The sequence below is a fragment of the Sinocyclocheilus rhinocerous genome, unplaced genomic scaffold (assembly GCF_001515625.1).
Source record: "Sinocyclocheilus rhinocerous isolate Xijiao unplaced genomic scaffold, SAMN03320098_v1.1 scaffold1569, whole genome shotgun sequence".
NCBI classification, from domain to species: domain Eukaryota; kingdom Metazoa; phylum Chordata; class Actinopteri; order Cypriniformes; family Cyprinidae; genus Sinocyclocheilus; species Sinocyclocheilus rhinocerous.
Genome location: NW_015663506.1, coordinates 444,796 through 462,519, shown reverse-complemented (window position 1 = coordinate 462,519; position 17,724 = coordinate 444,796). Strand labels below are relative to the sequence as shown.

The window sequence follows — 17,724 nt, the reverse complement described above, 5'->3', positions numbered from 1 at the left end:
GTTATTTTTTTTTTCTTTTGCGCACAAAAAGTATTCTTGTAGCTTCGTAAAATTACGGTTGAATCCCTGATGTCACATGGATTATTTTACCGATGTCCTTGCTATGTTTCTGGGCCTTGATCGTGTAAGGACCCTTGCTGTCTATGGGAGGGTCAGAGAGCTCTCAGATTCCATCAAAAATATCTTAATTTGTGTTCCGAAGATGAACGGAGGTCTTATGGGTTTAGAACGACATGAGGGTGAGTAATTAATTACAGTATTTTCATTTTTGGGTGAACTGTCCCTTTAACAGTAATATTCAGGTACAGAAATACCACAGAAACAGAATAATGTATTTAACTTTAAAATAACACTGGATAGTCTTCAATGTATAAATAAACATTAATGACAGACAGCAGCAGGTTTATTTAGGGCGCTGTCTCTTTAAGACCTAATGCACGGATCAAACTGTTTCACATAAGTTTTGTTTCTCAACTGTTTACATTAACTTAATAGCCTGTATACCGACAATGTTTAGTATAAATCGACTGTTTACATGAATATTCATCAAGACGGGCACTTTGACATATTTTTGTATGTATTTGGCCGTTTACGCGCAAAAGATGCGTCTCTATGTGCGCTCGCTTTGTGTGTGAGGCGGCTCACAGAAAGGGTCTCACAGTCACAGAGTGCACAAGTACTTGAATGTTGAAGAATTGAGCACTTGAATGTTTAAAATTGTAAGACTCAAAAGCACGTGCAAATGATACATTCCGTCATCTGTCGCGAGCGTCTTTCACATTGAAATATTTGCGGGAATTTCCCGCGTTACAAGTGCGGAAACTGCGGGAATCAGTAGAATTATGCGCAATCCTGCTCCGAAATTCAAGCCCTGGTTTAACATGGTTGGTCACAATTAGCTGTCAATTTAAGGAATTGCATACAGTATAGGGGTTTGGAAAGACATGAGGAGTAAATAATGACAATTTAATGTTTCATGTTAATAAAAAATGTATTGATGATATTAGTTATTCTGTAGAATATTACTGAAAAACCTGCGTTAGTTGAAATTAAAGTGACTTAAATCACACATTCTGCTTATTTTGGATGTGTTTACACAGCTGTTCCTTCAGGTAAATCACACATTATGCTAAATCTCTAAGCATGTCTTATCACAGATCTGATAAGACAGGTGCTCAGAGGAGTATAAATAAAGAGGTAACAGCAAACAGAAACTCTCACATTAACAACAAGCCACAAATCAAATATAAATATTCATAGGTATTCGGATGTAAAGTGTGTATACATATACATATTAGATCCCATTTTTTCTTTATTTCATCAATTCATATTTCTTTAATTATCTATTAATCTTAGGTATGATTCTAATGTTTATCAAAATATCAAAATGGTCATTATTCACCTTTTCATGATCATTCTCCACACTCTCTTTGACCATTAGAATTAAACAGGCAGGCATTATAAAATGGTTTTGCATGTTTATTTACATAAATTAAATAATACTTAAATCATCTTGTTCATATACACAGGTTATGTAAAGTGCATACATGCATTTTTGTGCATTTTATTGTCTTTCCAAATGCATGAAAACGTGCTTGAACCATGCTTTAAGTATGAAAACCTATGAATAATAATGAGATCACGTTGCATGTATTTCATGTGATTTAAGGTGTTACACACAACAGTTCTTAGTTGGAGGCTGGACGTGGTTGGTATTTGCATGTGAGCATGTGTTGTGTTTTTTCTATTTTTGTGTCTAACAAAAAAAAATCTTGATAAAATTCATGAATATAGATTATCATTAAACAGAAGAAAAGCAGGGATGTGTTTACAAAGACTATTCTCTTGATTCTATTTAGTCCCTGTGTGGAATCTAGGCAATTGAACTCTCACTTGTCAGTATTTATTATGACAAAAGCCTTCCCGTTATCCCCTGGGGAAAGTGGTTGCTAGTGTATTTGAGACACTTACAGATTGAGTGAACAATATTTCCATTTCTTTCATCATCACCAGAGAGGACTAAAAAATAGAAGAGAGGAATAGAGTGATATTTATTTGATGCACGATTTCAGCTCAGAAATTAGAAGTGTGAGAACAGCATGGCCTGTATATAAATATCCATTTTGATCTCAGCATCTAACATTGAAATTCATTTATCTTGTGAACAATGCAGCTTTCAACAGAGATTTTAGAGAAGTGCACCACAAGCAACGGAGCTTGAATTGCACTCTAAATTGCTTGTTTGTCATTAGCGCTGTTATGAATGATGTCTTCACGGCGCATAGCATACAGTTGTAAGATCCAAAGCCTTTCTACAAAATGAAAGTCAACAATTTCACCAACAAAGAGATACCGGAGAAATAAATGTGTCAGGATTTGGTGGAGCGTATGATTTCCGTAGTGGCATAAGTGATTGATTTGATCTGTTATGGTGGGCGTAGAGGTGTGGGCGGAGGCGCATTGTCATTGATTTTGATGGATGCTTCCTGACTGCAGTCTAATCCATTCAGTCACTGTGAATCGCACTGGCTCTAAAGGCATCAGCTGGGACTTTTGCTTCAACACAGCTTGCGGCTGAATGGCATCACCTGGGCTTTATTCTTCACACTTCTGAATGCATGCTCATGTAATCCACTTATATTATCCACTAGTACTAGCCATAACAAACAGTATTTCATTCTTGTAAGAATTTAAAGGGCTTATGTGTCAGTTTTGTTCTTAATCTTTTTTTCTTTATTTTTTCCCCTTCACTATAAATTTAAAGGAGTCATAACATTTATTGATTTTATTTATTTGTTTATTTGAGATCCAATTACCTTTTCTATCTATCTATCTATCTATCTGTCTATCTGTCTGTCTAATCTATCTATCTATCTATCTAAGGTCCAACTAAAATGTTGGTAGCCAAAATGGTCATAGTTTAACTTTTCATTATAATTTAACAGTTTATTACTACAGTACCTTTAAGACATTTATGTAAATGAACTCTTCGCATGTGAAATAAGAGCGGTGGCACATGAGCTGTGTGTTTGCTGTGTCTCAAATTTAATATAGATTTAAACTGTGCCATTGAGTTTTTTGATATCAGAACTTTAAAATGAGTCATTTTTCCAAAAATCTTTTTTTGTGAAGCAAGTAGGGTTGTCATTATTAATCACATCCAAAATAAAAGCTTGTGCTTACATAATATAAGTCTGTGTACTGTGCATATTTATTATGTATATATAAATACACATACATCCATGTTTAAATTAGAGAAATTTTTATTATATATACATAATAAATACACACATAATTTATTATATATACATAATAAATACACACACATATTATGTAAGCACACGCTTTTATTTTTGACAGCCCTAGAAGTAAGTTTTAAGTTCTTAAAGTTATAGTGTTTTTTTTAGTACAATGAATGATATCATTTCTAAAGATCAAGGAGCATTTTATTTCTCATTATATGACCTGAAATTAAATATTTTAAGATCTTTTTAGGTGGTTTTTATGTTGAAAAGGAGAAAAATTGTAGTTGAAAGAAAGTAATTTCTGTTGTTAGCGTTTTTTGATAATGTGGATGAATTCACCCATAACTTGTGAACGCTAGGACGTCGAGCATCCTGCCTGAAATTTAATTCGATCTATTTGTTCCCGTTTCGCTCTGCCGCAGGTGAGAGAATGATGGATGTTGCCCCAGATGCGAGCGATCGCTGGGCTGCCGGAGAGACCACAGTGTTGGAGAAAGAAGCTCTAGCCCTGGGATCAAGAGCTCCAGGGCCGCAGTCAGCCAGGCAAGCCAACAGCCGGGAGCCGACGGGCACCCAGATCAGGCACCTAGGGGTCGAGCCTCTGATTCGAGCATCACGCGCCAATCTATCCCGACCGGTTTGGGGGTCCGAGGAAAGTGTTTCTTTAGCTAGCGATTACTATGGTAGTACGTTCAGTCTTTATAGAGGAAGGACTTTTTCTGTACCCCTGTAAGTAAACCTTCCCAAGCTAAAATAAACCGCAATCAGCCACAGCCCACAATAAGCAGACCAAAACACAGATATATAAAAAGATCCCTCATCAATAGATAAACAACCACAGCCCCCATCACAGAGTCACAAGAGACCCTTGCTCTAACATTGTGTCCCCTGTAAGTGCTAAGGATGGGAGGGGGCTGAGAACAAGACCCAGGGTGTAATTCCTGCTCTGTCTCTCTCGGTATCTGAGCCGTGCGTTTTGGTGGCCCCACGAGGCAGCTTACATCACCACAGGAATGACAGAAGATACAGTGAGTGGGCTCTCTGCGTTTGGATGAGGTTCAGCTCAGCCCACAGAGTGTAAATCTGTGTGAGCTGCCAAAAGCCGTACAGTTATACATGACTCATTCGCAAGTGGCAGCGCAGCAAAAGTTTTTTTTTTTTTTGTAATATACATGTATTATTTCATTTTTGGAGAGCTGTATCGAAATGACACTGAAGAACTTCAGTTGATGCTCATATTAATTTCACATTGTCATAGATAGAACTTTTACATTATGCTAATCTAAGTGATTTGATTTCATGCTCAAGTGATTTTTATTTTTTTTGCTGTGGTGATGATGTGGTAAGGGTCTAAAATTCACCATAAATATTCCTTAAAATATTCTAGATGTATTGCTGAAAAAGTATATTTTGCATTATTTTTATTACAAAACTATTTCACTTTTTCATTGCTTATTAGTGATAAAAAGCACAGATACTTTGTTACTTCAGATGAGTCTCCGTCTTGATGTATGTCACAAAAACTATTTTCGTATTTTCTTTTCGGTGGCTTAATGCAAGAAATATTTCACGTTCTGGATTAAAAAAAAACTTAGTTGTTCTAGATAAATTTCTGATTGTAAAAGTTGTTTGTTAAAAGAAGATGTGTGACTCGTGACAGGTGTTTTCTTATGTAGTCGGTTGTCTGTCTTGGATTTGAATCGCTTGTGTCGCTTACATCAGACTATCGTTCTTACAATTTGACTAAAACTGTATGTTGTGTTGTTAATGATTGGATGAAAGCAAGTTTTTACTCATTTGACATTCAATGAGTGTTATTTTTGGGTACTGGTTGTGATGTATAAGCATAGATATTGTTAGAAAAGAAAAGTGGGCGATTGATTGTATCTTCTGTCATTCATCCCTCCATAGCACTCTTCTTCATCCATGTTTGAGCCAGGGTTGACTGTCACACTCTTGGAACCAAATATCACTCAAACTCTCCTTCAAATTATAGTTTTTTAAAATATATTATAACCCAGATTTTCAAATTTCATCCCACTCTGTTTAGCATTGAACAGTCCCAGGCTTTGCATACTTTCAAGCCCACTGTTATCCATTAGTTTTTGTTTTCCATCCCCTTTATTTGGTTCTGCTTTTGATTTGCTGCTCATTTGTATCATGAATGTGTAGAACCAAGATCTATTGGTAATGACAGGTTGTTCCTGTTTGTTTCTAACACTAAGATAACCTTAAAGAAAGTCATGGTTCTGTCTAAGAGAGGGCAGGTGCAGGGCACTGTCAGGTAATGACCTGGCCTTTAAAGCAGCCAATTTATAATCTGTCAGATATGTGTCACATCATGTACAAACTGAGATGCTGAGAGCACAATGACCTTTTGTGCAGGTCAAAATTTTTCGGGAGCTGCTGAAGGAATCTAAGAATAGATCCTCTCTGGAAGTGCTGCTGTAGGCCAAACTGTTGTATCTGAAGACAAAGCATTTAAACTCCAAAATAGTATTCGCTGAGTAAACTTAAGGTGATGCATCTTCCATTGGCTGTATGCTCATTCTGTTTGTCACTAAAACATTACCATTTTACCATGCATCATAATAAAAGTAATAGTAAATTAAAGTGTCACGTATGCGTATACATATAAAAAACTATAGAATATCAGACCATAAACTAATAATGTAGCACAACTCAAAAGATTGAGAGGTTACTTAAATAACTATAGTCTGAATTTAGAATAATACAGCACCTCCCTCACGCACCATTATTGCCTTTATCATTCCTCATCTAGATTTATTTTCATTTAGTTCATACTTTCCTTTGACCCCCATTGTCCATATGCAAATTCTTTTAGTTTTCTACCCGCACAGCAGTTGATGCAAAATTGAAGCTGACCAAAAGTTTGCATTAAAAACATGCTTGCATCACATTTTTGTGTTAGGTGTCATCGACCCCTTCGGTTTCCCCCTGGTTTTTTGTGCATGCTGTTTTTGGTGAACTGCACAGCATGAATCCTTGCATGCATGTACATGATGCCTTGACTCGTAAGGTTAGGAGGGCATAGATCTTGTAAGAAGTCTCGAAGATGTGTGTTCACAGATTAAGGCTCTGTGCAAAAAAAATTGTATGTCTTACTTTTAACTTTTGCCAAAGTTAAATATCAGTGTTTCAATGGTAATGATCTCAAATAAAGTGCTATCTAAAACACTGTAATGTGTTGAGTATTATTCCCTCAAGTAAAACCAAAAAGTACAACACTGTAAATCTATGTGAAGATCAATTTTGAATTTATTTATCTTGAATAAGTAGCAAACTGTCCACTATTGCCAGTTGCTTATTGCCATATTTTACTAACATCACACATTTCTAAGGATCATCCCTCTGTTTTAACCAGATTTGTGCTTTGTTTTCGCATGATTTTGATGCTGCATGGGAGACGTTCACTCATTATAGTGCACTGGATGTTGAATACAAGAATAAGTTTGTCAAACTGCCAGTTGGGAAGGAAGCTACATTGGTTGGATTTACAGTACTTTTAGCTGTATCAGCTATGCAAGGTTAGTGCAGTTTGGTCTGTGCTGTGTAAACAAGAAGGATGTTTAAGTTTTACTGCTCTCCAGACATTTTCTAGTGCACAGCCATTTTGAATTAGACCCCTTTTAGCAGTGTTCTTGATGACTCAACATTTAATAGTTATGTGCCTGCACTAATCCTTGTTTTACTCTTCCTTCCTAGTATTGGCAAGTGACACTTGACTTATTCCTGTAAATATCCAGTGATGTGTGGTGGTCTAGCCCAGTGATTTTGGAAGGTATAGGCTAGTAGGCACAAGTTAATCTGACATGTGCTAATATTACATTAATTTTGAGCATTCAGTTGTGTTGTAAACTATAAGACAAATAAATCACAATTTGTTTTAAGACAGAATTCAGATTTCTTAGCCTTATAGACATTTAACTGTGCTCTTGACTGTCAGTCCAAGATTAATGGAATACGTTTTATTCATGCTCTGAACATCCCCTCACATTATTTTTATATTTCAATTTGTCAACCATAACTAATTAGAAAATGCAGTTAACAGAAGCTCATTATCATTTTTAATTTTCTTTATTTACCTCTCCTGAAATTTGAAAATGATGAAGGTTCACATCACTCCTTCCTCATTTAAGAAAGCAAATTATTTAGCTCAAATTAAAACATTAACAGAAGTAGATTTGAAGTAACTTGCACACAAACACATGTAGACGGTCCCATTTAAGGTCCCACATCAGAGAAATTAGCCTCTCTGGCCCCTCTTCCAAAGTCGTCATCCAAACAGTTGGGCTCCTCCCCTTGCATAACCCCATACTCTAACAGAACATTTCCCTCAAACACCTTCTTTTAGGAGCCCATCTGAAGAAGTTGTGAGGGAATCTCCCCCTCAAGTCCTACCACCCCCTTCCCCCAAAATTGGCCGCTCTACTGCCTCTCCTTTGCTCAGCCGTTCTGGTTCAGCCCCTGCCACACCCCTAGCCCCACGCAAGAAAGTTGTCGTGCCAACTGAATATCAAGACACAGTACCAGGAGAGTTTGAGGAGAAGATAAAGCAACCCAAATCCTCAGGCATGTCTCAGAGTAGTGCTCAAGACTCTCGACCCCAAACCCCCGTCAGCGAGTATTCCCGTAAGGAACTTACACCTCGGCCTTCACCAAAACTGACAAGAGCTAGCTCCAAGATCTTCGAGAAAGTGCGTGTCTTTGAAGAGCGCAGAAGAAGTATCGATAACCCAGAGGGATCTATATCTGGACGCTCTTGGGCTGGATTTAACAGAGCCTCGTCTATTGACTCTGATGAAGGAGGGAGCCGGTTGGGGATCTCGAGGGAGAGCTCCAAAGAAGACCTTCGTGAGGCTCTGAAGGCAGACGCAGCCCAGAGAAGGACCATGTTCAAACAGCGGGCTGCTTCCCTGGAGGACAGACCCCGTTACTCCCAAAAGGTGCAGGACATTGAGAACAAGTTCACAGAGGAGCTCCAGCGCATCAAAAAGCTTGTCGGTAAACCGCACATGAAGAAATCCTTCTCAACAGAGCAGCTCTCTACTTTTCACAGGAGCAGGCAGCCTGTAAGGAAGTTAGAGCCCATCCCACCTCAGGTTCTTCAAAAGCTGCAGGATCGAGAGCGTGCTCAGCGAGAGCAAGAGATGAGAGAGAGAGAGCAAGCCAAGGAACGATCACCTCCAAAATCACCGTTTCGCAGACGAAAAGACCAGCTGGCACAACAACCACTGGAAAAAGTTGAAAGCAATCGGTCTGTCCCAACCACCAAGGTGGTAAGCACATTTGGACAAGAACCATCACCTCCAGAGGCCATGTCACTCTCTGATTTACCTGGACAAAGGTCTCCAAGACTTCGGGGCCCAAGCCCAAGCAGAGATAGTACCCAAAGGTCTCCAACTGTAGAGATCACATCCATGGCTGAAGAGCGCTCTCGAAGCAGAGCTGAATCTCCATCCCGAAATGTCTTAGAGATGACATTACGCAAAGTGGAACCAAGACCTGCAAGTCCACTAGTAAAGAGGGTTGTTCATGTTCAGGAAGAACCACAAGCAGATGATGAGTCCATGCATTGGAAGACACCATTAGAGGTCACGCTGAGAAAACTGGAAAGAAGACCAGAAAGTCCTCTGGTGCAAAGAGAAACTGTAGCTATTCAAGAAAGTCCTGACCAAGCTCCCACCAAACCTCCAAGAGTTTCCTCATCTTCTTCATCTGAGGAAAAGATGGAGCTGGATGTGACTCCTCTGCCACCGGCACCAAAGCTCACTATACCAAAAATTATTGTCGAAGAGGAGCCAATGGAGACAGACACACCTGCAGAGAAGACTGATAAGGCTGTGAAAAGTGGCTCTGCTAAAGAAGAAAAACCCCAAAGAAGCAGAGGAAGGGGACGCAGACTAAGACCAATGTCCCCTGAATTAGGTAAGTTTAGGCATTTCCAGTGGCATGCAATTCCTTGACCTTGGACTTGACAAATACTGAGACAAACCTGATTTGCAATGCACCTCCAATTCAAGTTGAGGAATATCACATCTATTGGATCTGACAAATATCTTATGCTATTACAGAATCTTCAGACGACTCGTACGTGTCTGCAGGAGAGGATCCTCTAGAGGCTCCTGTGTTTGAGTTTCCGCTTCAGGACACTGTGGCCTCTACTGGAACAGAGGTTCTTTTAAAATGCATCATCAGTGGCACCCCTCTCCCAGAAGGTAAGTCCTTTATTTATGCTGTAATAACGTCAAACAGCACCTTTAGCATCTTGCCTATTTGACTTGAAACTGTAATACACGAGCATCACAGGGATGCAGTCTTGGTGTAGTCCCTGTTGACTCTGAATCATTTACTCAAAAAAGCAGTCTGTGAAGGCTTTAACTTACAAGTTGTCAGCTATTCAGTACTATGCCTTCAGACATCAACCCTTGTAGAGAGTTATTTTGAGTCCACATTTCAAGGCAAGTGTCTCAGAAATAAGACTGTACTTTCAAGCCTCAACAATTTTGCTACTGGAGGGATGTAACAGCAAAGAAATGTATTTTATATACAGTTACATGGAAGAGAGACAACATTGAGATCAAGAACAGCCCAACTCATGTTGTGAAGGTAGAGGGGGAAAGGCACACATTGCTCATCAAATGGACGAAGCCAAGTGACGCAGGAACATACACAGTTACTGCTACCAACGAGGTTGTCGAGATGTCCAGCAGCGCTACTCTTTTCATCAAATCAGGTGAGTGTTTTATGGTGAACACTGTAGGATGTCCTTTCTCAGAGGACATTCTCACTGACAGCAATTTGTTCTGCTGTTGGTTGGTTGACATCCCTACTCAGCCGCTGTATCAGTTGATGGATCACTGTCCAGACTCCCATTGTTAGTAGTCACACTGCAACACTTTTTATTTGCATAAAGCTGAGCTCTGCTCAAGACTGTGGCAATCACCAGTGATAGCTGTCACTCATGATGTGGCAAATCTCCAACTCTCAATGAAAATGAATACATTGAAGTTTTTCCACGCTGTATGTATTCACACCCTTAATCTTTTTTTAGAAGAGTTAGAGATTAGATTTCCTAATTTTCCTAATTTTAAACGTATTACTTGCCTTAATCTGGATATTTGGTTTTAAAGGGGTCATACGATGCGATTTCAATTTTTCCTTTCTCTTTGGAGTGTTACAAGCTCTTGGTGCATAAAGAAGATCTGTAAAGTTGCAAAGACTAATATCTCAAATCCAAAAGAGATATTCTTTATAAAAGTTAAGAGTCAACCACACCTACCTAAAACGGCTCGTTCTATCACGCCCCCATATGTCTACGTCACGATGTGGAAAGATTTGCGCACCAAATACACAAAATAATGTTATTTTTAGCAACATCATATGACCCCTTTAATCATGTAAATGTTTTGAGTAAATATTTTTAAGCAGCAAGCATGTGCATATTGTGTTTGCAGCCTAAGTTGAGGATGTGGGAGTTTGCAGGGTAACGTATGGGATATTAGAGGAGTGAATTTCAATACCTTCAGATATCTAAGTAGGATCAAAGGCAGTGAGTCACACTGTCAACATGCAGCCCTGCAGGGTGGGGGTTAGCATCATTGTGTTGGTGTTTAAATCACACTTACAGCAAAATGCACCCTTTTAGCAATAGCCAAAAAAACATTGTATGGGTCAAAATTATCGATTTTTTTAATGACAAAAATCATTAGGATATTAATTAAAGATCATGTTCCATGAAGATATTTTGTAAATTTCCTACCGTAAATATATCAAAACTTAATTTTTGATTAGTAATATGCATTGCTAAGAACTTCATTTGGACAACTTTAAAGGCGATTTTCTCAGTATTTTGATTTTTTTGGCACCCTCAGATTCCAGATATTCAAATAGTTGTATCTCGGCCAAATATTGCCCTATCCTAACAAACCATACATGAATGGAAAGTTAATTTATAATGATGTATAAATCTTAATTTAGAGAAATTGACCCTTATGACTGATTTTGTGGTCCAGGGTCACAAATAGTCATTAAATTAACCATAACACTTTTTTTCCTTGCTACCAGCTCTCACACGAGCTCACTGTTTGGTTTTCCAGTGCCTCCTCGAACATTTTCTTTGTGCTTCTTTGATTTCTCCTCTCTCTATAAAATCTCCCTAGTTCTCCAACCATGGTTCCGTCTGGATAGTTACCATAGCAACCCAGAGGTTAAATTGAACATATGAATTGTTTAACTGCATTTTGGCTCATAATAAATTTTTAAAAATGCAAGCACGTATGTGGACAAATTGGAAATGTTAGCCAAAACACTTTTTAGTCAAACAAGTTGCTTTCATTTACTAGTTTTTTTAACCTAAATTCATTATTATTATTATTATTTCTGTTGTAGTTTAGTTTATTATTTTTATATGTGCATATGGGAATACAGTGAAATATACAGTACATACAATGTTTACATGCTGGTTTTTATGCTGTTTTTAAGATTTGTATTAATTGTGGTGTTTATATATATGGTGAAGCTGAAGACAAATGTTTACTTTGTGGACAATACAGGTTTTATTTATTTATTTATTTATTTTCTTGGTAATTTTTTGCATTGGGTTTTGTTTAACACGTTTTACCATGAATCATTGCAGAAAATGCAAAATAAGACTTTGTCTGGTGGGGATGTCTGAGTATATATTCTAATATTCTCCTAGTGCACCTTCATTTGTGTTAATGGTTAGAAAGAGAAGCTTTGCCTTATTAGGGCGGTGAATACCGGGGGTATTTTTAGCTCTCCTTCTTCCATGAAACGATCTCTTAATAATCTCATATATGGTGGATCCTTGTGTTACTTCATTGACAGCAGGTTGTTAAAACCTGCCATTAAATGTTGTTGCCAACTAGGTCTTTATTTTCCACAGTGACACAACAGCTTAACAGTTGCTCCTGAGAAATTTCAAGAACCAGACAGATGAAAGACTTGCATGAAAGTCATTTTCTTTACAGTTCATGATACTAGTAGGTTTGCTGAGCTACAGAAGAAGCGACAGAGTTTGTAAGAGGCATATAAATAGGATGGTTGCTATGAGAAGTATTTTATGGCAGTTCCTTTGACTTGAATGGAAAAAAGGGAGGACATCTGCATCTGTTTGTGCTGATGTAAATGTGAGAGGTAGTGTCTTATTGAAAGTGAGAGAGCCAGAGAGAAAGAGCAAGGGAGGGTACGGAAGACATAGTGTCTGCACCAGATTACCAGTTGAAATCTGGGGGCATTCACTAAGGTGCTGACATATTAACACAAACACTGTCGGGACTGAACATGCGCTGGTGACCTCGGTGTCGGCTTAGTACATGGCCAAGTTCTGGCTGAAGGAGCAGGGCCAGGTAAGTTTGTGTTCAAGAATTTGCATGGTGGGTTTCCAAAGAATGGTACAGTATTACAGAATTTGACCAAGCTTTTATTTTCCTATTTTTTGTTAAGCTACTTTTGGATGCTTTGTTTGTTTTAAAAGTTTAGTTCTTTTTTTCTTTAGCAAAAAGTGAAAGTAATCACTGCCTTTGAGCCGTTTGGTGGTCTTAAAAATGTTACTGCTTTGAAATTAGAATCATACCCGGGTTCCCGGTAATATATATGCTCTAAGCTGTTGTAAGAAGAGACACTGTGTCTATTTTTTTCTCCTGGTACATGCATCGCTGAGTCTCACCGCATGCCGTGGCTTCAGGCCTCTCACGGCAAATGGTTTCATATGTTTACACATGTACCTCACTTAAGGAATGACTCTCAGTTCTGTAGCTTATTTCTGTATGTCCATTTGTAAATCAGCATCAGCAGTTTAGCTTTACATTGAATGGATGCATCTTAAAGACACTATGAAATGGCTTGACCAGCGCTGTTTTCTTTCCTGTTTGTTGAAACAGGAAGTTGAAGCAGGACCTACAGAAGCGTTACTGGGTCAAATAGCCAATAGCTTTTAGTTTACATCACAGCCATGAACCTACATACTACTTAATATACTTAATATAAGTTGACTTATCACTTCATAAGTGAAGTGACATGTGGCCAAGTATGGTGACCCATACTCGGAATTAGTGCTCTGCATTTATCCCATCCAAAGTGCACACACACAGCAGTGAACACACACACACACACCGTGAACACACACCCAGAGCAGTGGGCAGCCATTTTTTTGCTGCAGCGCCCGGGGAGCAGTTGGGGGTTCGGTGCCTTGCTCAAGGGCACCTCAGTCGTGGTATTGAAGGTGGGAGAGAGCGCTGTACATTCACTCCCCCCACCTACAATCCTTGCCGGTACGAGACTCGAACCCGCAACCTTTGGGTTACGAGTCCGACTCTCTAACCATTATGTAATGCACAGCTAAAATCCCATTCCTTATCTTATGATTATATGAATGCCACTGAAAATCCTTTAAAATTTCCTACATAGCATAACAAATTTGTTGTTAGACACTCTTCTGAGTAAATCTTCTTCATCCTCTGTTTTTGTGATGCTTTTTGAAAGCGATCTGTCCCCAGCACTGGCATTCACATTGTCACTGGACTTTTCTGAGATTGGATTTGGGATTACAGTATCCTTTCTCTTCAGGGATCCTGATTTGTATTCAGCCTATGTCTTTCATCCTTCACCTTTCTAATCCATTTCTCTCTGTCAGAGGCAAAAGCAAAAAGTAATTCTCTGTGAATTTTTCATCCGTGATGTTGTTGTTTTCGAACAAAAAGTCATATTGTTCTGAGATGAATGTTGACTATACTTGTTAAAGGTTGCCCAAATGTAGAGATGTAAACATGCAAATCTATAAGTATTGCTTGTAAATCCACTCCAATCCCATTGGTATTTCTCACAGAGCCCAGTCAGGACCAGCGTGGGAACCTTGGTGTCCGCCAGATTATTACCCCCCTAGTATTGGTAGGTTTAGGGGTAGGTGTGGGGGAGGGGTTAGGATTAGGGGTGGGGTTAGGAAATCAGGTAGCGATTTCAACAAGGGGGGTAATAATTTGGCAGGGAGTCGAAAATGGGCACAACACCTTGCAGCCATCATTTTCATACCAAGGACGCTAAACATTCTTGCAAACTGTCTAAACTAAATTATACATGGCATGCAGACATTCATATGAGGAGTTTAACAGCAAATTAGTCATTCAGAGAACAAATTTTATTTTTGAACATGAAAATTGTAAACATGTAATCCTCATAATCCAAAATCTAAAACATGACCATTCCTATTTTTTTTGGAAACATTAAGATGCTGATTAAATTTTTGTAAAAATGGTCATGAAAAAACATAAGGTGGGAGAAAAAATGGTCTTGGGTTCTCTCGCAAAAAAAGAAACTTTGCATTCGCTCTCATCCTTGAACTTCATTTTATTTCCATCACAAATGTTTATTAAGCAAATGCAAAGTTTTTCAGGGGAACCGAAAATTTGCATATTTTGCAAAAAAAATTAAAAATTCTGGGGATTGCCAAAGTTTTGTAAGAAAATGCAAAAGCATTAAAAAAAAATTCTTTCCATCTCATTTTTTTTATACCATCAACATGCCCCTTTAGGCGTTTGTATTATTTACAAAACAATAATGAGCCTCTGCATTTACCAACATAACAGGTTGTTATTGGAGACCAAACAGTTATAGAGGATCAAGAGGTGACCATGTCTGTTCGAGTGAGTGGACAGCCTAAACCCATGCTTTATTGGTACGTTCAAATCTAAAATATTTGTCTAGATAATTCATAATATAGTTTTAAACAGTATAGACTGTTTGTTCATTTTGAAGTAGTCATAACTAAACTTTTATTTTTCTTTGTATCAGGCTTAGAGACAGAGTGACCATTAAAACAGGTGCACGGCATATCGTCGATGAGACAGAGGAGGGCAACTTTGAGATGATAATTAAATCAGCACAGAAGTCAGACTCTGGTGTTTACACCTGCAAGATCATCAACGAGTATGGGACTAAACAGTGTGAGGGCAAACTGGAGGTGAAAGGTAGGGGCTTCAGCTAGTGTTGCATGGCCTGTATGCATTAAGGAATCACAAGCATGATAAATAATGTAGATAATACTTTCCTAAAGATGATGTGATTTTTCATTGTTAATATACTTTCTTCTTGCTCAGCTTAATATGCAGAGACAACTAAGCCATTCATAGGTTCATTGCCCGGACAATCACTGTAGTTGAAGTACTTTACATTATGAGCGGTTTGTAGCTTCCTCAACACTGCTTATCACCTTTTGAATATTTAATAAATATGATTTTTCAAATGATCGATGCAGCAGCTGATTTCAGTTTTTTTAAATGTAAGTCAGTGAATGTGTTTGAATGCATAATGTGAGTAGTTTTTATATGAATACAGAAGAAATTGTGTCATACCTTGATTTAATATAATGTGATTTTTTTTCCAGCAGCTGTACAATTTTCTCTCAATCAATTCTATGTACTAAATACAGGATTTTAATGCAGTCTTGCATTTTAAAACATTTTAAAAATCTTAATATTTTAATATAATATAGATATTAATATTATTAATCTATATTAATATAAAATATTTTTTTTACTTTTTAATCAAATAAATGCACCCTTGGTATAATATGCATAAGTTTAGCCTTGGCATAATACGTATTTTAAGATCAGTTTAAGTCTGAAAGAGCCAAAATGCAGTCTCAGACCAGGCAATTTGGAATTCTGGGTATAATTTTGAGCTGATCCGTACTGAGCCATGAGCGGATTATGCTGACAGACAACGTATTAGCATATTCTTCTAATATATCTGCTCTGCTGTACAACACATGCTATTAGCAGACTATGTCTCCTATATCTGCAGCAGATTAAACACATGCAAAGACTCTTGTGTGCTTTAAACTTGAGCTCTGGATTTCCTTATATGGGATGTTTTTCTTCACCACTCTTTGGCTGATCCTTATCATTTTTCTTCCAGCTCGTCCAATAGAGCCAGGCCTGGCCATCATTCGGCCAGTGAGGGACGTGATGGTGAAGGCAGGGGAGACTGCCTTGTTCGAGTGTCATGTGATCGGCCCGCAGGACACAGATGTTGATTGGCTGTCAGATGGGAAACTCATCCAACCAGCTCTGTTGGACTGTAAGATGCACTTTGATGGGAAAAGGTGCAGGCTGCTGCTTAACTCTGTACATGAGGATGACAGTGGAACGTACACCTGCAAACTGAGCACAGCTAAAGGTGAGCAGCTTTGGTATTGGTCCACATGGTTTGTTTTATACACCAACACATAATTTGTTCTACAAATCTCATTACATTAAACGAGTCATACTGTATCATGAGGAATTACATTTTCTTGGCTTGGTGTAGCACCTGCAACTCTGCATATTCTTTTTGATTTATCCTAACATTGGAAATAAGTAACTGAATTTATTAAAAATCATCTATTTTTTAACTATTTTTAACAATCATCATGATTATTTCAGCCTGGCCTATACAGTTTGACAAGCATATATTTCAGAGTGGACTGTTGCGCTCAGAAATCTTAAAGGGATAGTTCACCCTCACGCTCATGTTATTTAAAACCAGTACCACTGACCTTCTTCTGCTAAACACACACACAAAAAAGATATTTTAAAGAATGTTTTAACTGTTTTTTTCCCCTATATTGATAAGGCAGTCCAAAACAAGAATGCATGGACAAAATAAACACATTTTTCAAAATATCTTCTTTTGTGTTCCATAGAATAAAGAAAGTCATACAGGTTTGGAACGACATGAAGGCGAGTAAATACTGACCGAGTCCTAATTTTTGAGTGAACTATCCCTTCAAACATGCAGTAGCAACAAAAGAAACAGCCCATTTTATGCCAATAAATAAACATGTTGCTAAGGTTATAAGTATGACCCTTTTTGCCAAAGGTTTCATGACGTGATCAGCGCATATTGCAGGATGCTTATTAAACTGTCTATTTCACTTCACATGTCATGTGATTTATAGAGGAGCTGACCTCTAGTGCCAAGCTAAAGGTCGTAGCATCCATAGAGCCCCTCTTCACCCGTAAACTGGATGTACTAGAAGTTATCGAGGGTCGTAATGCTCGATTTGACTGCAAGGTCAGCGGGACACCACCTCCTCGGGTCATCTGGAGCCACTTTGGTATTTGGACTCTTAATTCCCTTGAGTGCCCCCCAGTGTCAGTCCTGTAAAATAACATCAAGATGGTTGAGTCATTTGTGTGTCATGTCTTCAACAGATCATCCGCTGGAGGAAACCGAAGACATTCGGATCTTGAAAGAAGGAGGACGGCACTCACTAATCATCTCTCATGTTAGTAATGAAGATGAGGGTCTCTACACAGTAGTAGCGCGGAACTCACACGGCGAGGCCGAGTGCGCAGCGGAGCTGTATGTGCAGGAGCCCAGACCAGCAATTTCCTCTCAAATGTATGACCTTTTGACTAATGATTCACTCAGAACTTGTTTAAAAGGTTTAGTTCAC

The 17,724-nt window shown here is 38.4% G+C and overlaps 1 protein-coding gene across 1 annotated transcript in view; it reads left to right on the top strand.

The window, feature by feature from the left end:
* LOC107728905 (striated muscle preferentially expressed protein kinase-like) overlaps window positions 1-17,724 on the top strand; it is an 82,812-nt gene that overhangs the window by 37,706 nt on the left and 27,382 nt on the right. Inside the window, exons 3-12 of the mRNA XM_016539220.1 lie at window positions 3,668-3,788; window positions 7,621-9,194; window positions 9,341-9,484; window positions 9,820-10,002; window positions 14,116-14,171; window positions 14,873-14,961; window positions 15,078-15,253; window positions 16,203-16,463; window positions 17,224-17,382; window positions 17,480-17,669. Coding sequence (XP_016394706.1) covers window positions 3,668-3,788; window positions 7,621-9,194; window positions 9,341-9,484; window positions 9,820-10,002; window positions 14,116-14,171; window positions 14,873-14,961; window positions 15,078-15,253; window positions 16,203-16,463; window positions 17,224-17,382; window positions 17,480-17,669 — 2,953 coding nt within the window. The remainder of the gene's footprint in view (window positions 1-3,667; window positions 3,789-7,620; window positions 9,195-9,340; window positions 9,485-9,819; window positions 10,003-14,115; window positions 14,172-14,872; window positions 14,962-15,077; window positions 15,254-16,202; window positions 16,464-17,223; window positions 17,383-17,479; window positions 17,670-17,724) is intronic.